The sequence below is a fragment of the Lonchura striata genome, chromosome 1A (genome assembly GCF_050655825.1).
Source record: "Lonchura striata isolate lonStrDom1 chromosome 1A, ASM5065582v1, whole genome shotgun sequence".
NCBI lineage: Eukaryota > Metazoa > Chordata > Aves > Passeriformes > Estrildidae > Lonchura > Lonchura striata.
The window spans coordinates 59083805-59105183 of record NC_140741.1 but is presented as its reverse complement, the minus strand read 5'-3'; the positions used below and the strand labels follow the sequence as shown (position 1 = coordinate 59105183).

At 34.7% G+C, this 21379-nt stretch overlaps 1 protein-coding gene across 7 annotated transcripts in view; it reads left to right on the top strand.

Moving 5' to 3' along the window:
• Positions 1 to 21379, top strand: part of ANKS1B (ankyrin repeat and sterile alpha motif domain containing 1B) — a 398399-nt gene that overhangs the window by 97443 nt on the left and 279577 nt on the right. For all 7 annotated transcript variants that reach the window (XM_077783569.2, XM_077783570.2, XM_031507463.3 and 4 more), the window contains 2 exons: positions 248 to 388; positions 17317 to 17482. In XM_077783569.2, coding sequence (XP_077639695.1) covers positions 248 to 388; positions 17317 to 17482 — 307 coding nt within the window. The remainder of the gene's footprint in view (positions 1 to 247; positions 389 to 17316; positions 17483 to 21379) is intronic.

Below are 21379 nucleotides of genomic sequence, written 5' to 3'. Positions count from 1 at the left end.
AATAAATATTTTCTATGTGTATTAATATGTTCACTCAATTTTAAAGTATAATTACAGATAGCTCAATATGCACCTTCCTTAGAAAGCATTATTTCCATACAACAGTTTAACAGTTGAGTAGGTACTTTGGATTAAAATAGCAGTTTATCATTTCTGAATGGGACATTCTTAAGCTCATAAAAAAAAAAGTTTCTTTACAATATTCATCACTGTGTTTAATTTGAAAGTATTGTTTCTTTATGCACAGAGGCCTTCTTCAATGCGTTTATCACCAAGAGAGGAGGAAGATGATGATGCAGCTGAAAATACTTGTGGACCTTCCGGTTTATGGGAGGCACTGACACCTTGTAATGGATGCAGGAACCTTGGCTTTCCCATGCTTGCACAGGTATGTGATTCCCTTTTCATCATAAAACTTAGTAACTATGGAAGAGATGCTTAATCTCTGCCTTAACACTTGGAGTTATTTATAGTCTTGCCCGATTCCCTTCAATATTGTTACTTTCGCTCTTCATTTTAATGTCAAAAGCTGCTTCTAAAATTAAATGTGGAGGTTCAGTCATCCTGCTAAAATACTTATTCATGTGAGTTTAATATGGAGACTGATGTTTACTACCCATATTTTAGACAGATAGTTGCTGTGTTGGATAGCTTTCTTTTCCATCTGGAAAGAAATTTTGAAGTCACATAGTTTCCTTTGGGATAAGTACTCTATTTTTGACCAGCTTCTAATTAATATAATGACATCTCAGCTACTTTCTTTACAGAATTAATTGAGGACATCATGCATAACTCAACTGATGTAAGAATATAGCCTAAGACTTCTTTTTGAAGGTTATGTAAGTTAAAGAAAAAATCCCCAAACATTTTCAAATGCTCATCATAATACAGAATAGAATAAATAGAAGTGTGTAATATATTTGTCTCTAAGTCCCAGCAACTCTCAGAGCAGACCAGTCTACATTACCTACCAAAGCATTCCAGCAGCTGTGTCCTGAACAAGTGTTATTGTGTTGCTACAGAACAGGATGATGCTTATTGCTGTTTCTGGGTCTCCCTTGTTCTCTCCCCCCACCATAAATTAGCACTCTCGTTTGTGTAACATTTTTCATGCAGGTTTTTTTTTGATGGTTTTTTTTTAAGCATTGAATGAAGACCTGCCAAATTTCTGTTTGGAAGTGTCTTTTTTTTCAGTTGCATCCTTACTTGGCACTGCATTTAAATAGCTTTGTTAGATTCTTGTGTATCACATTGGAATTCCATATCCTGTCTCACCACTCTTCATACACTGTTGCTTTCATTCTGTGACTGTACGTTTTATTCCCTTTAAGTCTCATGAGACTTGCACCTGTTTGAAGTCAATGCTGAAGCCTTCCCTGCAGTCAATGGAAACAGGATATGGCAGCTCATGTGCTTGAATAACAATGAGCACTGCCCTGTCTCTTGATAAGGAGCCTTTATAGTCCTTTCCCCTTTCAGTATCTGTTTCCTACTTCATACTATCCATCATTTTAGACATTTGGCAAAGTGCGACATTGTTGGAATCATCCTGATTTACAATCAGAGTATTAGTTAATAATTACTTGTTTTTAAGGGTTTGTTTCAAAACATATTTCTTAAATGGAACTTCTCTTATTTAAATATCAACTGTGGTTTAATTATTGTTAAACTTGCCTATGATTAACATACCCGCCATTTTTATTTCCTAATTTTAGGAAATATTTTTGTTTTCCTTGTTTCTTCTTTAGATAAGGTATATATAAAGGGTGCTATAAAATTGAGGAATGCCTCTGAAAAGTGTAATCAAGTGTGATTGGTTGGTAGATATGTCTTTCCTCTTTATAAAGAGAGATTCATTTCAACTATGATTAAGTTTTAAGATAGTGATTCCTGAATTAGTGTTATTCATTTTACTTGAATTTTAAGCTCGGACTTATGATATCTCGTCCTTCTTGCTCTGAGAATAATAAGATTTTAATTATAAGTACAAAAAATAGTATATTTATTATGTTTTCATTTATGATATGACAGATTGCCTTTCTAGATTGCTTCTATCCATAGAAATTAATGACAGAGATAGTTTTGGTCTTTTGTGGATTTCTTTTATGGTAGAAAGGGAAGAAGTTAGGTAGTGAAAAATCTCCAAACTAAAAGCCAGTGACTTTGATTTTTATAAATTATTGCCATCAGTGTATGCAGTCTTTCAAGCTGTTAGCTAATCTGTTGGATCTTTCTCATTTACTTCAGAATGCAGCAGAGAACATCTTGTTCTAAGGGGTTGAAAACACAAAGTATATATGTAAGTTTCTGGATTAAGAACAGTATCTGGAATTGGTCCAACAAATTATTTATTGTGTGCAATAGCATGTTTTAGGTAAAAGTACAAAAATATGTTTCTGATACTCATGTCAGTACATTAACATATCAGAAAGCGCAGACTTCGTCAGGAAGAAACAGTGAGATAAAGGTATTTGACATGGTGTGTTAAAATGTGTACTCTCCTAAAGATCCAAAAATAGAGAAAGACTCTATCAATTACTCTTGGACTCAAGCAAATTAATTTTTACACTTCCTTTTTATTTAAAAACAAATTTTGCAATTATATAAATACATTGTGTTTTCACATCAAAGGTGAACAAACATAAAGATTGATTCCTGCTTTATATACACGGAGGAACAATGATAACATGAAATTGAGTTTTAGGTGACATTGTGAAAACGTCTGTGATCCAGTGAGCTAACAGTTTACAATATACCAAAGTTGAGGGCAGTAATCTCCTTGACAAACTTGGTTTCGTTTTGCGATTAGGGAAAAAAGTTTCTCTGGAGGTACTTCTGGCATGCAGTATGTTATTGCTGTCTCTACTGTGCTGGGAAGTGTCATTTTAGAAAGGGCTATTACAGAAAGTTCTGTGTAAAATGTTACAGCATTTAAGACCTAGCATAGCAGTAATACAGGTGTTCTCAGAACAATCAACTTTCTTTTACAATCTCAAAATTGGTGAAGTGCTAGAAGGGCTTTATGGAAAAATCTTTGTGCCTTGTAAAAATTTCAGGGGTTTAGAATATGCAGCTGGATTTTTGAGACTGAAATTTAGACATGTCATCTTATTTTAGCAGAGTGTATTCTATTTATAGGTTATGATTTAGGGTTAATTTTGGCCTTTGTTCTGGAGTTAATCTTTGGTTTAGGGCAAAAATTCAGTACCCACATGCATATTCAAGTCTTTCTGAGAATAAAGCTGCATACACTGAATGTATGTGTATAATTCTATTTTCTTTCTCATCTATAGCATACCTTGAATATTTCTGTGCCAAGAGGCTAACAGGGCCTGATGTACAGAGATAGAGGGCAGTCTGCAGTGTCAGAGAGATGACTGCTGCAGAGTTCTATATGATCCCTCCAGGATTATCAGTTTAAAGCAAGCAGTTCACACACCTTAATCTTGACAGCCATGCCAGCATATTGTTCTAATTATGATATAAAGCAATTGTGAGATAAGGCAAGTTTAGCTTGTCCCATTTAGGATGCTGCTGGGTCAACTTGACTGGACTTTGACTTGAATTATGTTGTATGTACAACTTAAAAATCCTGACAATTATTCCGTGTGTTTGACATGATGACAGCCAGGAACGCCTCATTTGTTGCAGCTCTGTTACAAAACGAAAATAATGTCTGTAAAGAGAGCAGTGCAGTTGCTATGGAAAAATTGAACTTTGATTCAAAAGCCATAAGTATAAACCTTCATGCTGCCAGTTGCTGGGAAGCATGGCTCTTCACTATAGGGAAAATCTACTTAAAATTTTAAGAAAAATATTTAATATAATAAAATTAAATATTTAAATGTTATGCTTCTAGCTTAGTGTCAAATTTTCATCTTTTAAGAGAGGGAATTATCTTCTGGGAAACCTTGACATTTTCCTTTAAGACTGATCACCATTCTTCTTATATAACTCTAGGATTCCTGGAGGTAAGAACTCCAGCAACTTTATCATGGGCTCTCTTATGGAGAGACATTCCCCGAAAATGCCTTTTTATTTAGAAGGAGGGAAGAAAAATTGGACTCCTAACTACATTTTTAGAAAATGAGAACTGTATCTGATAGTTTCTTTGTAAATACAGGCTATGGTAGGAATATATAAAGTTTGGAGTTTGATGCATCTGTTAATAGGGTTATTTATTTCGTGTCTGCCTTCCAGAAAATCATTTTGTCTGTCTGTATGTCTTTTAATAAATTTTAAAAAGTAATTTTTAATGGGAAGAGATTTTGCATACTGTTTGTATTGTAGAAGCTAGTTAAGGCTGTTCTGTAGAAAGCTTGACAGTGAAAATTGTTATGTTGCAATTATTTTTACATTTTCAAAGTCAGCTCAGGATACATGAGAGATGAATGGAGTAATTAAGTAAGGAGCCAACTCAGTTTTCACACAGACATCAAATCTGCTTCTAAAAAGCTCTCTATACTGACACTCTCTGGAGAGAGGCACCATGGCTCTTTGTTATCTCTTTCTGAAGAATTTTAATATTGGGAATTTTATTTGGCATGATTTGTTTTCATTTTAACATACTCTTTCAGTTTGAACTCCTATCTTCAGTTGCCTCAAACATTTTCTCAGTTTTTAAGCTCAGTGCGAATGTTTGAGTAATTTTTGAACTGCTATGGTGCAGGGGAGGTAGTATAAAAAAGGAAGTATTTCTTCTTTGTTTTTAATAAAAACAGACAAAAGCAAAGTACATGTTTTTAATTAAACAATAAAGTCCAAAGTGTTTCAGCTTAGTTTTTCAATCCATTAATAACTTTACCTTTCAGTGCATTCAGTGGAAGAACATTTCAAATTAGTCTGGTAATGAAGCAGATTTGGCTCATCTTACTTAGTGCTGAAGTTCTCCAAAATTAGAAACAGAAAGTCTTGTGGCATTATCTAATTTCTGTGTTACAGGGAAGGAAACCTGTCTCCTTATTTAGTGATGGTATATACAAAGTAGAGAAAGCTTTGGCCTAAAATATACCTGAGTACGGATAGCTAGTGTAAGATTGTTATATTATCTAGAATACTTTCCTATAGTTTCTAACCTTCAGTGAAAAATATTTTTTTCTTCCTAATTTAGTAGATTAAATTATAAATTTAAATAAATGGGAGTAACATGGAAAGCTCTAGTACCCATAAAAATTATTTATGTTAAACTCTTGATTTGCAGTGCTGTTTCTTTTGCAGTAAGCTTAAGTCTTAATAGTAATTTCAGGAACACACCACCCACACACTGAAGCAGCTACTGAAAAGTTCAATATATAGTCTGCCTAGAAAGAACCAGCAGGTGATGGTTATAACCTGTTGAACAGCAATAGGAAATAAGTATACTGAAAAAATTCTGGTTTATTTTAGTGTTATGCTACATTTTCTGATTGTGTTTTAAGGAATGAAGCTGAACATTTTATTCTTGCATATGGTATATATTGGATATGTAGCTTCTGAATTTCCAGTGTAAATTTGGAGTTGCCCATGTAAATTTGTGGTGTCTTGTGGCAAATGCTTTTTTACTGTGCTAGTTGTGTAATCTAGACACCACTGCGCAGGTGTGTAGTATGTCCAGAGAAGTTATAATCTGCTTATCCTTGCATATTTTCAGAATTGACTTGTCAAGCCCCTAAACTCTGCTTCAACTGCAAGTTTGGATGAGATCACTTCCAGAGATCTTTTCCATATTGTTTCTAACACCTATATTCTATACTCCTCTCTAAGGCTATGGGACATTAGATGAGCTTATTTCTTTAATGGTTTAGGACTGCCTCTTCAGTTTGTAAATGACTGTTTTTGAAAATTTGGCTTTCCCTGTCAAGCACTGTGTAAATCTGGTCACTGCTGGCACGTGTTGACTCTTGGTATGATGATGAAACAGCAAAATTAAACAGGATGAGGGAGAAAGGAGAGAGGTGTCAAAATGTACTGGAACTATTGATGTATGTCAGAAATAATCTGAAATATTGATGACTGTAGTGTTTTACAAGGTTAAATTTAATTCCTATTAATCACATTCAAATTCACGTTGAAGTTACTGTTTAATTGAATACTGACATACCTAACTGAAATGTCACAATGGTAATCTGGGAAGATCTGACATAGTATAACTATATTACATTTTGTTGTTTTGTGGTCTCAAATTTAGTGGTAACCGGAAGACACACTTTCATGGAATGTTTTTCCTTTCAGTGCTGCCTCTCAAATTACGGGAAAATGGAAAAAAAAATTGAATTGCCTCGTGACTAGATAGCAGTAGCACATGGCAATTAGCTGTGTACATGTGAGAAGTTCATCTCATGTTAAAAACTTCATGTTTGGACTTCAACTGCTTCATAAAAGGAATTTTAAAGCAGTATATTAAAACCTGAAAATTTATGTTGATCTTCCTGGTTATTCTGACCAAATTGGGCTACTAATTGTTCAGTAGTAACATTTTCAGGGGGAAAAAGCCATCATAGATACACTGTATTTGTTGTTCCTACCATAGTAACAGGAGGAACAGGTTATGCACAAAAGTGTTGGTGTTGAGGTGTCTGGAGTTAAGATATCAGCTGAGTGGGGATATCTGGACATGGTGATTATGACATGGATTTGCTACACTGATTATCTGTGCAGTCAGACTTTGTGTCAGGTTGTATTCCTGTGAAGGGCTGTTTAAAGACACTTGATGTTTTGGGACTTTTTTTGAGCATAAAAACCTATTTTCTATTTTGTTTTGCTTATTTCTGTTATGTTAAAAATATATCTGAGAACCAAGATAATACTGGAACTGTAAGGAATATTTTTTTCACTTCAGTTTTTATAGTACAAAAAATCATATCTTTACATGTAAAGTGAGTCCATGAGAAGTCTGTAAAATGTATAGACCTGATTTATTTCTGAAGAAAAGACCTGACTGACAGCTGAAATTTTAAAAATAACAATTCTGTAGTATCTGTGAATCCTCTCTTGCTATGCAAAAGGAATTGTATGCCTTGGGTTTGAAGTCATGTCTGGTGGTTGTATTTTACTGAAAATCTTTAATGCTGGTATCCATTATACCAGCATTGAGTCTAAAAATGGGATAGATCCTGAATCAATTTATTTCTTAAGTATAAGCATTAATGTGCTCAGTCCCACTTGGGTTTCCATACAAATGGAACTTTATAAAGAGATATTTTATATTTTCACTAAAATTCAATAGTAGTCTAAGACTTACAGTTTCTTAAAATCCCAAACTGATTGTTATGATTTTTTTTTTTTTTTCACTACTAGCAACCTGTCATTGAGAAGAGCTCATGAACTGGATATAAAACAAAATGAAACTGAATTTGGGGGATCTGTATTTAAGGTATCAAAGGGTATCAAAGAAAGTATGTAAGATTACATTGCCTCATGTTTTCATGAAAAGGTATTTTAGATTCACTTTGGATAGGAAATGTGATCTACCAATTATAGTGAAATACGGCTTTTTACTTTAAGGTTTCTCAAAAAGGCAATTCAGCTAGAAAATGGGAATCTCATGTTTCATGTTTTTTTACCTAGAATTTTAATCATATATATTGCTTTAGAATGCAGATGCTCTATTCACAAAGTGCAATAAGCAGTTTTGTTTCATAAAATGTATTATAATAAAAAGAAGTCACATTAATGGTCCTAATAGTATGGAGAATAGCTGTGTTCCTTTGGTGATAGGAGGAGATAGCTTTTATTAAAAAAAACATGTTACAAATATGTCTCTGTATAACCCGAACAGTCCACCTGGCATTTTATAATTTTTTGAGATAAAAGGTGTAAGTGTGAAGATAATAAATTGACAGTATCATGCCAACTGTATTATTTTTGGAGGTTCTATAATTTTATAGCATCCTAGTTTTTGTATCACAATATTTTATACTGTGAAGGAAAAGAGAGAAAATAAAATCTTTAGGCAATGTTCAGGCCTATTTATATCCACCTAATTTTGTATTTAGCAAAATTGAGTCTATAACTGTCAATGTTTTAGCCCAACGGTACTTACAAACCACTGGGTTTGTCCCTAATTAGCTTCTATGATTAGCAGATACTGCATACAGATAGCAGTTCTATATACACATAAAGCTTTTTTTGTGAACTGTTGTAATATGTTTGTATATGGGCAGGTGATTAAATTCTCCCTTATTCAGACTGGTTTTATAGAGCTAGTGGTTTTACATTGTGAAAAGCAAATATTGACCCAAGTTCCTTCAGAAACCCATCTGGATATTCTTGCTCCTTGTATTATTAAGAAAGTGTCAACATCTCTGAAGATGTTCGACTGATTGCTCTTTTCTGTTGAACAGCAAGCCATTGTGAGCCAGCCAGTGTGAGATACGAAGTTAGGATGTTTTTGACTTCATGCCTAGCTTTTGAACTGAATTTGTGTGCAAATTAAACACCAGGACACTTAGGGACACAGCTGACAAAGCAGCTTCATTCCTGGACTTCCCTTCAGTCCTTTCTACCCACTTTCAAAGAGGACAGGCTGAGTGTATCTTCTTCATATTCTTTTTGAATTCAATAATGTTCTACTGTAAGGTTCGTGAGCAATTTTTGAGCTGCCTCTCAAGGATAGCAATCTTAACATCTTTCTCCCACAGACAGTTATTTCTCATCATGACTGTAAGATCAAAGAACAACTGCTCACACTCCACAGTTTAAATTTTTAGTGGCTAGAATATAATTTTTTTGCCCAGGAAGAAACACCTACTGCCAAGGGCTTTCTGTTGTCTGGCTATATGTGGTTTCATGTGACATCCAGGCATTCTGAGTAGCAAATTGCTTTTTACTTAACAACACTGTTTTCTCATAATGAAAATTTGAAAGTATCTTGAGTTTGCACATTACTTGAGGGTTTAAATTTTAGTGTTTGCATTGCTACTTTGAAGATGAGTTATTAATTGATGAAATATAAGAAAATAATTGAATCAGAGCCTAGAGCAATAGAATCATTAGAGAAAAAGTTATTTTTTGAGAACTTTTTGCCATCTTGGTTTTGGAAAACTCTGATGTAGTTGTTTGTGTATATGAAGGAAGTGACAACATTAATAGAGAATACCTGTAATAAAAGTATTCACTGCAGCTTGTATGACTGCAAACCTGAAGCAAGACCCCTTAATTTCTGTTAAATAGACAGAGTGGTAGCTGTTCCAAATTGGAATCTTGCCGTAAACCTGTAGAAAATTTTTTGAGTTTGAATTTTATTGAAAATGTGATTTAGGTTCCCTTATAATCTTATTAATTTCATTTTATGTAATCTTCACATTCTTTTTCCATTTCACAATATCTCGGGCTGAGAATTTGCAATGACTAAGTAGATTATCATACCACAGACATCATCATAGTAACAATTAAAGCAGTAGAGCTTTGGTATAAAATGGTGGGATTTCTTGTTTAAAGAACCATATGGAAGTTTATTTTATTATTATTTTATTATATTTTTTTTTAGTGGAATGGTTTTGCTTCAGTGATGAATTAAGTAATTATGTTCATGTATTGTCCTTATATTTCCATCTTACCTGCTGAAATTCAACATGACCACATCAACCCTCGTAAAATTGCCAAGCATATAGGCAGTATGAGGAGATAGCACTGAGCAATGGAGCTTTTTGTATCCATAGAACTAAAAATTCATGTTATGAATGTTAGTAGGCTTTGGCACACTTTTGGCCAGGAAACAGCAGTGTTCATAGGTTCCTGTTCAGAACTACTGGTCTGAACTGTGGTATGAAATATAAAATTACTGGGTTATTTAAGAATATAGAAGATAGAGGCAATATCCTCTTGTGTTTACTGCTAATGTGCATATTTCCCCTGTTGCCATGGAATAATTTGTTTTACTGTGTTTAGGCACCACTTCTAGCTTACAGTATGAATTTACTTTCCCGCTGACAGTCTCTTACTGTTAGGCTTAGTTTTCACATTGATGAAATATCTGCAAAGTTTATTTGGTACAATTTGATTAGGAAGTATTAACTTTTACAAACTTTGCATGCTCCTGGGATCTTTAAAGAACAATCTCAAACTTTTTTTTCTGTTAATTTTGTATTTAACTTTTCTCTTCAGTTATGTAACAAATAAAATATGATTCACAACAAAGTTTTTCGCTTTGACAGTACAACTCTTATAACTTCAGTATTTTGAAAAGCATTTTCTTGTTCTTTCTATTTTTCTGTGGGAGCATGTGTAGGAGAGATTTATTCTAAGAGAGTCTTGGTTTATGCTATTGCAATAATAACTTTTATAGCAAACATACTTAAATTTTTATTTCTTCAGTGTCAAAAACTCTTGAGCATGAAAAGTTGTCTTTCCTGAAATAGCGAAGATTTATTTGTCTCTTCTATCAAACCTATTGCATGTGATATCAAATAATTGGTTTCTAATCTGCAAATTTTTCAGAGTATTTAGTTCAGAACAAGATACATGGGCAGATATAGAATATTTTTTAAAAAGTCATAGGTTATTTGTAATAGATAATGGATTAACACGTTTTGGTGTTAACTCTCTCTTTTTAAAGACAATTTCCCCCATAATATCTCATTTTAGTGAAGTTATCTGCTCTCCGGTCAAGTCAGTTTACAGCTGTAGGGTTGCTATTCACAGAGCAGTTGTGTTTTGCTTCAAGATTTACTTGAATGCATTCAGTTTTTCCCTCCCCTTCACAGCAACACATACATTTTTCATTTAGTGGTTGATAGTTGATAGAAATTAAGCTATAAAATGTGAAAAATGTGAGTCTGCTTAACACAGAGTAGTGCATTAATTGTTTTCAGCATTTGCTGCCAAATATTGACTGCAGTATAAGGTTTCTCAGTATCTAACATTTTCCATGGTTACTGCCCTTATAATGTGAGGGATTAGTTTTCCTGTTTGCTGCTTCAGTTACAGCTGTGTGTGTATGCTTAAAATGTAGGCATTAGAGCATAAGCATCTTGCAGAGAAGTATTGTTTCCATGGAGCTTAGGTTTAAGCTCATTTTATCTTTTTTTTTAATATAATAGCCTTTATTTTAAAGAGGCATTTTCCCACAACTTCGAGTTCAAACAAGACATGATTTTTTAAATGTCTTTCATGAAAACAATAAAATAAAGGGAGGATATTTAAACTGGAAATTACTTTATAGTTTATAATAGTGTTTTTTCCAGCTAAATAAGAATAATTTATTAAAACAGTTACTATATTGCACTACATTGCCACACACAGCCTTTAATGTTTGCATAAACCAGATTATGTACACTTTTAGTATAATCTTTGTCACAGTGAGTTATTTATTAGAGGGAGCATCTGCTCTTTATCGTGGCCTGAGTGTTGAATGCATGGGAAAGCATGTAACATGACTGCAACAATCTAGCTTCATTTGAAATGCTGAATATCTGCCAGTTAGAATTATGAAAACACTGCATAAAATATAGTGACATATTTCTGCAGCTGAGGTTAGCACTGCATTCATTATGCTCACAATTTGCCCATGTCTTCACACATTTATAGTTTAGGCAATATTAGTGAGTTTTGTGTTGTAAGGCATTGTAGGAACCTTTAGCTTTCAGGGATTTATGTCTGTACAGTTTTTTTTATGAAATTTTAAATTTGAAATATGGATATGGGAAAATATCAATTGGAAAAGGAGAAAATAAACCTATATTTGGGGTGTTATATAAATAAGGCTCTTTTTTCATATGTAAATTTTCAAAAAGCAAGTCTAAATTTTGAATGGTTTCTGAAAACCTAAACATCATATTTACATTTCTAACCAAATGAACAGGACAACAACTCTTGCATGCTTTTTAAAATTGATGTTTTTCTCAGCTCTGTGGAAGGCTTACTGAAATTTAAAAAGACTGTTTCAGGTGTTGAAGGGAAATAAGTATTTCTGTTAACTCTGTACATGTGTTATTCCTACATCCGCAAACCTGCAATTTCAGGTGTTTGCTGAAAGGGTAAAAGATCCTACTCTTTTAAAATCCATGCTAGAAATACTCTATGCAGGCCAGAGTAGATCCTCCAGTGTCATTACCCTTAAATGAGATTGGTGATTTTCCAGATTCTGTAATATATCATGAATTTTATTATATGTTCTATGACAAATTACACATTCAAGTGTTTCTAGGTGTCATAACAATGAACATTTATGATAATTTGACTCATGAAAAATTATTCTAATTGTACAACACTATGAAACTTCCTTTGTAAAATACTAAATTATTAGTAATAGATAAATGAGTTTTTACTAGCCATAAATTATAATAATATTCCTGATATCTTTGAGTGGAAAGACAGTCAAAATAAATATTTCATCATCTACTTGGGGTTTTGGGTTATTGTGACATAGGAAATACTTTCAGTTGTTTATGCTCAGTACTTTATTGTGGCAAACTTGTGCAATGCCATTCAGGTTCATGTGCTTCCCTTTCCACATTGCTGCATGTCAGAAAACTGTTCTAATTATCTTGAGTCACTGGTCAGGACTTCTTTCTTGTTTGAATTCTTGATTCCACTCAGCACCTTATCTTTATCATTAATATTTCAGTGTGAAGTGTCCCAGTCCAACAAGGTTTGTCTGTTTACAAATGTCAAGAAGTCTGTGTCATGCAAGTACACTCAGACTAGATGTAAGGAAAATATTTTTTACAGTGAGGATGGTGAATCACTGGAATAGTTTGTTCAGGGAGGAGATAAATGCCCCATCCTGGGAAACATTCAAGATGAGGGGCTCTGAGCAATCTGGTCTAGTTTAAGATACCCTTCCCTGAAGCAGGGGGTTTGACTAGATGACCTTTAAAGGTGCATTCCATGATTCTGTGGCATACATGGGATAAATGCAATATTCATTGCTCACTCTCAGGATAATCAGGAGCTTTGGGTTGATGGAGCATATAAGATCAATAACTCTTCAAAGTTTCAGCAATAAAGTCTCATAGTACTCTTCTAAGGAGTAGCTGGGCAGTATTTATCATACTATGATGGAAGGGCAGCCACCTGCATTCTAGATGCTGGTCCGCTGGCCTTCAGCAAGCCCAAGGAGACAACACAATACCGTGGTGGATCTCAAGGGTATGTCAGAATTTAATAGCTGTTCTTTACTATCTATATAAATGAAAAATATTCTAAAGGCAGATACATTGAATTCTTATTTTCTGTGTTTCCCAGATTATTTCTAGTTTAAGAGGAGAGTTGTGTATGACTCTTGATGTGTTGTCCCATGTTCCAGGGAAGTAATAAAGTTTCAAGTGTCCTTATTTTTATAGGAAAGGATATTGACAGAATGAAAAAAAAATTATAAAGTACAAATTCTATCTTCTTGTTAGAGTTTCAGTTCAGATTAGGTGCCTCCTGAGCCTTTATCATTCTATTCATGCAAACACAAACTTGCATCTACTGCTTATATCTCAGCCCTTATTCATACATCATTCAGTTTTCTTCTTAAAAGGAAGGCAAGACTATATAGAAGGCAGAAGCAAGAGAAGCTGGAAACCTGGAAAAAATATGGAAAAAAGAGGTCTAATTCAACATCATGTAGTTCTTGAAGATTTAGTCATGTTATGGCACATTGTTTCACAATTGTGTATAACTCTCTGCAGTGGCTAAAAATAGGTATTTTAGGAACAATTTCATTCCAACTGATTAACAGTCCTCCTCCCCCTGTGCGAGTTTCAGATAGTGCATCATAGGTATTATACCTTCAAACGTATGCTCAGAGGAGACCCAGCTGACTGCAGGCCTATGAATGAGGGCCACAGTGTGTCCCTGGCATGTGCTTTGCAACTTCAGTGTCACATTACTGTTTCTTTCTACAAGACAAAAAATCTAATTTACATTGAATAGTATGGGTGGTTGTTCTCTAGTGACTTCCCACTAGAGTGACTCACTCACTCTTAGTGTTGGGGTTTATTTTTACTTCCATTGTGTGTGTATTTTTATCCTTTCACAAAAAACTCCAAACTTGTTTTAACGTACTAGCAGCCCAACACATTATTTTTATGAAGTTATAATTTCAAATAAGGACAAATTCTGTCTTGATGTTGGTGGTCAGTTATATGTCTCATGTTCAGCAATTTGGAGTGGTTAATAGAAATTTGAGATTGAATAATCTCTATTTTTAAAACAAAAATTAGAATCACATTTTGATTTTGGAACTAAAGACAAGGGACGAGTATTTTAGGAGGTTTTATTTTGGAGTCAATAATAAATTGGACATGTAGAATTACTGTAGTTACTTGTTATTGCAGTTGGTCAAGAGCTTTCAGTCTTAGAAAAGAACAGAATCACATTGCTTCACATATGATACTTATAATCTTCCAACATCTGCTAACATCTAAGTAGAAGTCGGTGAATTAGTTTAGATCTTAGAAATTTCTAGGAATGCTCAGTACCAGCAAAATGGAGAACATTTTGCAGCAACCAGAGCCTTTACAATGCCTTTCTGCATTTTCTTTTTTCTTTTTGTTACATACACACTTTTTAGTTAAGGTTTATCATCTTCACTTAATGGGTTGATAGAATTGCTGGCTTTCTAAAGTATTAGCAATTCTTTTTTGGCTCTAATTAGTTTATCTTCTGCTGGACATACTATTATTGTATTTTATTTATTAGAGAGATAATTAGGAAGAATTTAATTGCTGGTAGTTTACATTCTAACAGTTTTCTGAGAAACCCCATCATTTTTATTTATTCTTCTGACATTTATATTCATGCAAAGTTACTTACAGAATATTGAATAACATTCAGAAAATCAAACTGAATGCTAAGAGAAATTAGGAAAGGAGTAGAGTACAGAAGATCATTATGTCAGTATGACTGCTTGGTGAGCCCTCATCTTAAATGAGGAAATCTGAGAAAATGCCATCGCTGTCATATGATTGAAGACTGAGAGGATGAAGGATGACAGGGATGGTCAAAATCCTGGAACAGCTGGGTAAGTAGGTTAGTGTTTCTCATTCCCTAAAGAAGAGGACATGGAAAGTGCACATGTCTGCAACATCACTAGGAGGGGATAAGTGAAGAACAACCTTTCATTGCCATCTAAAGTATAAAATGGTGATGTCAAACTTGGTGAGGTAGCTGAAAAATGGGGGCAAACTGGGGGCATGAAAACTATTAAAGGGGACATGTGATCTAAAGGCAACTTGAGAAGGTAATTCTAGAAAGTTGAATTGGTAGACACGTGAAACAAAGTCAGCACCTTTTGACTCTCAAGTGTGAGACCCACAAGGTGTTGCAGAAGGAGGAGCAGTTACTACATGCTTGACCTAATCTCATATTGGTTTCACTGTTCTCTAGGTCAGCACTGCTGGATGCCTTTACAGACAGAATACTGGGTGACAGAAAGTATGATCCAAAGTCCATTCTTATGTTTGGTGTATCAATTTTAATGTTTTTTTTTAAATGTAGCTGAACTCAGGTGCTGAACAGAATTTCACTTTGGGTGTTTTGTGGCAATTTTAAGGCTTCACTATTTCTTCATGGGCTTCTCTAGGCAGATTTACAATAAGTAGGGTTTTGGCATTCTGACATAAATTCATGTTGCTAGAATAGTACAAGGATTACATTGAAGTTTTCTGTTTCAGTCATTGTTTTGGTAAATAAATTTTTGCCTCTGCCTTTTTATAGCAGACTTAAATGGACAGGCTAAAAAATTTTTTTTCAAGGTTGGAAGGATTCCTTCTCTTGTCCTGCAGTTGCACTTCAGCTGCTTTGATGCCTCTATAATTTTCTGTTAACTTCATTTGAGGAATAAAATGGCTTAAGTTAATAAAATTACATTTGGAGCTGCAGGAAGCCTACTTGCAAAATTTTGTAATCTTTATAATTTCTACTACCTAAAACTAGTTATTATTAGTCTTTATATGTGAGGTTACTAATACTGAGAGCACATAATCTGACTAGGTAGAAACTGTAAAGGGAGAAACAGAGATGCAATCACATTCCTCTTTTAGGTATGTTTTTTGAATGCTGGCCACCAATTTTGTACTGTTTGCTACTACGTACTATTTTTTTTTAATTACAAGTATTCTATTTATTATTTATTCTCTTTGTTTATTTATTATATTTATTTTATTATTCTAATCTATTTATTTTATTTGTATGATTTTTTTTCCCTGATCACTGCTACCAGTGTTCATTTTCAAGTTCTTTGTTAGTTAACCTGGGATTTAAATCCGTCTCTACTAAAGTCATCACTAATTTTGAAATGAAGCAGCTCTTGGTTTCATCTCAACCCTATCCTTCAAGAGGCCAAATGATGAACTTTCATAAAGATAAAATGAGCACAATGACCAGGGGAAAAAAAAAAAAGGCTAAGAGTCATGTAATTATTTGCTGACAGTATAAATCATTTATCTGAAAAAGCATTATTAGCTACAGACATAGCTTGCCTTAGGTAATACAAGTTCTTGGTGAAGAAATTGTTACTCCACATTTTGGACATTGTATTCTTCAATCATTTTCTGAGTAGGGCTATGATAATATCTAACTGTCAGGGAACTTCTTGCCCCTTGCCTTTTATTATATCCTACTTGATTTATGTCTGATGCTTGACTTTCAGAGACATCCACATGTCCAATATAAGAAAGATGTGAAAATGTGTCTTTGCCCATGCAATTGCTTTCTGCTGGGATTAAAAAAATAAATCTCTGGTGAAATTCTGTTGAAACCGGATGTTATCTTCTTATTCATGTTCAAAACTAGAAACACTCTGCTTGATTCAATTACTGTACCAGCAAAACTTCTAATTCCTTTTTTTTTCCCCCCCCTCAACATTTGTTAATCAGTAGAATTTGCTGTACGTATTGCTGTCATAGGACCTTTTGTCAATATTTTGCTCAAACGTAGTGCAGTAATTAATCTTCATCACAGCCTGGGATCATGCTATCCATATGTAGAAGGCATATTTTTAGTTTTCTTATATGTAATGTAAACATTCTGTAACACCATCCCTGAAGAGAACATAATTGTAGTGGTTAATGTATTTTTTGGTCTTATGAGATACAATTAAAAAATAAAATGAGACGTCCCTTGAATTACAACCTAGGTATGGCAGAAGCAGTAATCCAGTTTTCATTAAATACAAAGTTTGATGAATATAGTTCTTCTGTAAACTGAACAAGAACTGTATTATTCAAAAATTTTAAGACTTAAGAAATGTTTTCTTCCAGTATGCAATTCTTCTGGTCTGTTACAGTTTGGATTTCAGCAGAATGCAGTATTTAATTTGTTGAATCTTGCTAGCCAGAGTTATTGAGCCTGGTTCTTTACCTGTCATCTGAGAAATATCTCTTACCTACTTAAATTTTTGCATTTCAGGAATCTTATTCAAAGAAGAGAGGTTATGCACTGGAAGCAATACCCTCTGTACCTCTGGATGCAGTTCCTTCAGAAAATGACAGCACTCTTTGTGATTCGATAGACATAGCAGTCACCAAAAAGCCTTGTTCCCTAGAGATAGCAAGAGTTCCTTCCTCAAGACCAGGTAAATCACCAAATAATCCTTTACACAGTCATTGGTGTAAGTGTTAATCTGTAGAATATGTAGGTTTATGTTTTTAAGCATGCAGTACTCTGTTTATTTAGCATAGTATGATTATAGTTTTCTATTAGCTACCATAAGAGTTCCACATAAAAATAAAGATTAATAGCAAAATGTTGTAGAAGTGAAAAGAAAGCAGATGTTGAAATACTTTTCTGGATAAATACAAGGTTGCAAAAAGCCAACTCAGAAACAGTGTCTTGTAGACAAGCCTTTTGCAGTAATCCTTTAACCAACTTGTTTCTTGTTTTTCTAAACACCCCTTAGCAACGACATTATGGAACTACTTCAAAATTTAAAGTACTCTGCTTTTTCATGTTATGTGAATGAATATCTGATCCATTTTTGAAAATTAAATATGAATGAGAATTAAGAAAAGTATTAAATGAAAGTTTGACAGACTGCTGTTTGTGTTATATATATAGGTTTGAAAAGCAATAAGTTGAAATAGTTAAAAACTAATAGAATTATGCTAAGTCAGATATTATCTTTAAGTATGATCCTATGTGTAAGAATTCTGTATGTGTTCTCCAAAATTATATTATCTCTTCCATTACCCTTGTTTGAACTCTTCATTAGTCACCACCTGGTACAGGAATTTCAGAATATAGTAATATTGCTCTAAGTAATTTGACTGCTTTGACAAATGACAGTTCTCAGCAGCAGAGACCTATTTGAAACAGGCAATTGGCCTTCTGACCTGTTGGATCGTGATTAGGAATCATGATTTGAGTAATGTACAAGGATGACAGATGATTGTTGACTACCATCATGTTACTGATCTGGTCTGTGTAAGGGAAGTGCCTTCTTGATTTCACAGCTGAACTAATATTGAAAGAGTGCCAGAGCTATATTGTGCACAGTGTATGAGGACCAGATAGCAAGATAAGGTGGAGTGGATCATAGTTCCCACCTCTCTATTAAATTTGGGTTAAAGAAGACTTGCTGGAACCTGCATTATAAGCAGCAGCCTAAAAGGTGACAGAAAATAGGATAGCGTCTTTATAGCATAGTTGCACAGAATGGACCAGCATCTGGCTTGAACATCAGCATGACTACTTGCTTCTACTGCTTGTTTATGACTTTGATAATCTAAAAAAACATTAGTCTGTGCAGGACAGTATTGTGGGTTGCTTTGCAGTAGAGGAAGAAGATAAAGTATCTTTGTTTTTCACACTTCTACTTGAATAATTACCATAAACATATGTATTGCAGTGGAAAGACTGATACACATACCAAATAAATTGGTAGGGGGAATTCATTACCTGTCTTCTTAATAATGGGGCTCAACAACAGATCTTCCCATTATAATTAGTATTTTTAAAAGAAGACGGAGTTTTCACTAGTTAAAATACCAGTTTTGGAATTGTGCTTTCCACTGAACACAAGCATTTTTCTTAGGTATAGTAAGTCCATTAAGATCAGCATGAAACACAGATCCTATTAAGGATATTTTTGTGTCTTAATCTGGAAGTATGTTTTGTGTAGTTTAAAATAGTGTGTATCAGAGGCCTAGAGTATAACCAAGGAAACTGTAGGACATTCATGAGGGCACGCATGATATTTAGATGATCTAACAAGATCAATGCATTGAGAATACAAATATACTGTAATCCCTTCTATAAGTTTTCCATATACCACTATGATATTTGCCTCTTGGCATATTATTGGGAAGAACATTCAGCTGTATAGAAAAAACGTGGTTTTATTTTGAGCTATAAATGTATAAGTTTTTTAAATGGCCTGCCTTGCAAGCCATATCTGAAATAATTTTGGCTTTTATCTTATACTAGAAATGGACCAAATTAAATAAATCATGTCATTCTATAAGGTATTTAGCATTAGATGTAATTGTATCCTGCCACTTAAGGCTGTGTAGATTTATTGCTTGAATAAGTTACATATGATTATAGATCATTTATTTAAAATAAATATCTAATTCTGCAATTTTTTTCCCCTGAATTTCCCTCAGTTTTTGTGTCACTGAGACATGGCAACTTTGGGAATACTGTTTCAAATTTCTGTATTATGTGATATGTAAGGTTCTGGGGAGAAAAACAGACTGGTCTGTAATCCTCCTGAATTTTATTGTTGAACTGGTAAGGAATCACAGAGGATGAGAACTCCATGCAATAAATGGTAAAGGGTTATTTGTTTTCAGGGAGAAAAACTGAATAGAAAGCAAATAAAAGTAGTCATATAGTTGGCTATTTCTACTTCTGAAACCCTATGTTGCGTGAGTTTTATGTCTGTTTGCAAGAAATTAGGTTTCTATAGGAAGAGGAACAGTTACATTTATTGGTTTATACTCACAGTTAAAGCAGTTGCTTCTAATTAGCACAGATTTAAGAGTAAAAAAACTGTCTCAGTCCAAGTTCAACTGTTCTTTGTTTCTATGATAGATTAATAGGACAAGTTTGGAAGAGTGTATAAGCATTTCTACCTTTAAACTAATAGCTAAGGCATGATAGGAATATTCTGAAATACTGTGCTCATTGAGAACATTTTTTCAATTAAGTAAAATATAAATTTGGGGTTAAAATTTCATAGATTCATTTCATAAAATGAATATAATTGATTCATTAATCAATCTTACTGATTATTCTTTTGCACAATGGCAGTATCCCTATGAAAATGCAATCTCTCAATTGAATGCTGTGAAATGCGATTGAGAACAGAGCAAAGCAGGCCCAAGCTCAATAACAAGGAAAAAAAAAACTTTATTAAGCTACTACTACTACTATAATACTATAAAAGGAAAAAGAAAGAAGAAAACACACACAAAATTCAAAATTAAAACCTTCCAAAGCATTCCTCCTCCCACCACCCAACTCCAACAAACCACAGTGAGACACGATCTGGACCCCAGTCAGGTTTCCACCCTCCAGACAATCGATACTCAGTCCATCAAGGGAGACAGAGTCTCTCCTGTGCCACAGACCCCCCTAGAAACACAGCTCCACATCCTGTGTTTCCATGTCACTCATGGCACCGCCCAGAGAAGAAGTTTGCCATGGTGTCCCTCTCCTTTCCATGCACAGTGGTTTCACCACCAATGCATGGATGGACAGACTGCTTTTAGGATTTTTCCTTTCAAGGATGCCCTGCCAAGAGGGGAAAAAACAACAGTTCAGTTTTTCATTTTTGGGACCACAGTCACCCCCATTTTCCCCTGGGGCTGAGGGTCCAAAAGCAGGGATCTTCTTCTCTTCTTCTCTGAAGACAGGGGGCACCACAACAAACCTCCCTAACTTTTCTCTGTTCACTCCACTTCTGTCTTTCCCCAGCTGAAGCAGGTCTCTTGGCTCACTGGCATCCTCCTAAAATACAGTCTCTGTTGGAGGAGAAGATCCATTCAGTCTGTGGCTACCAAGAAAAAGTCCAGCCAAAAGCCACTCCATCATCTCCTCCCACCTAGAATTTCTCCTTCCAACATCCCAGGGTCCCAGGCTGTCTCTCTTCCTCTCTTCCAAACCAAGGAGGAGAAAAATTTCAGAAAGCTTTCATTTCTTAAGGAAGGATTAAAAGTCCCAACTCCCAAGGATGGTTTGATGCCCAGACTCCAGCTCCCACAGCAGCTGGGCACCTTGCGCCCCCACCCCGCTCTTCTCCTTCCCCGCAGTGAACTGCTGACAAGCCGCTGCTGTCTCTTTCTTGAGAAAGAGAGAGAGACTCTGGGGGGGATGGAGACATCCCAGATTTCCCTCCTTCCATCTGCAGGGGGTTCCAGTCCCTCCACCCTTGGGCCCACCTCAGTCAGGCCATGGGCCTCCCCCTCCCCACCCAGCCACGGCCGGGCAGGGGAGAGGCTGCACTGCACGTTGACCGGAACCAAAGAGA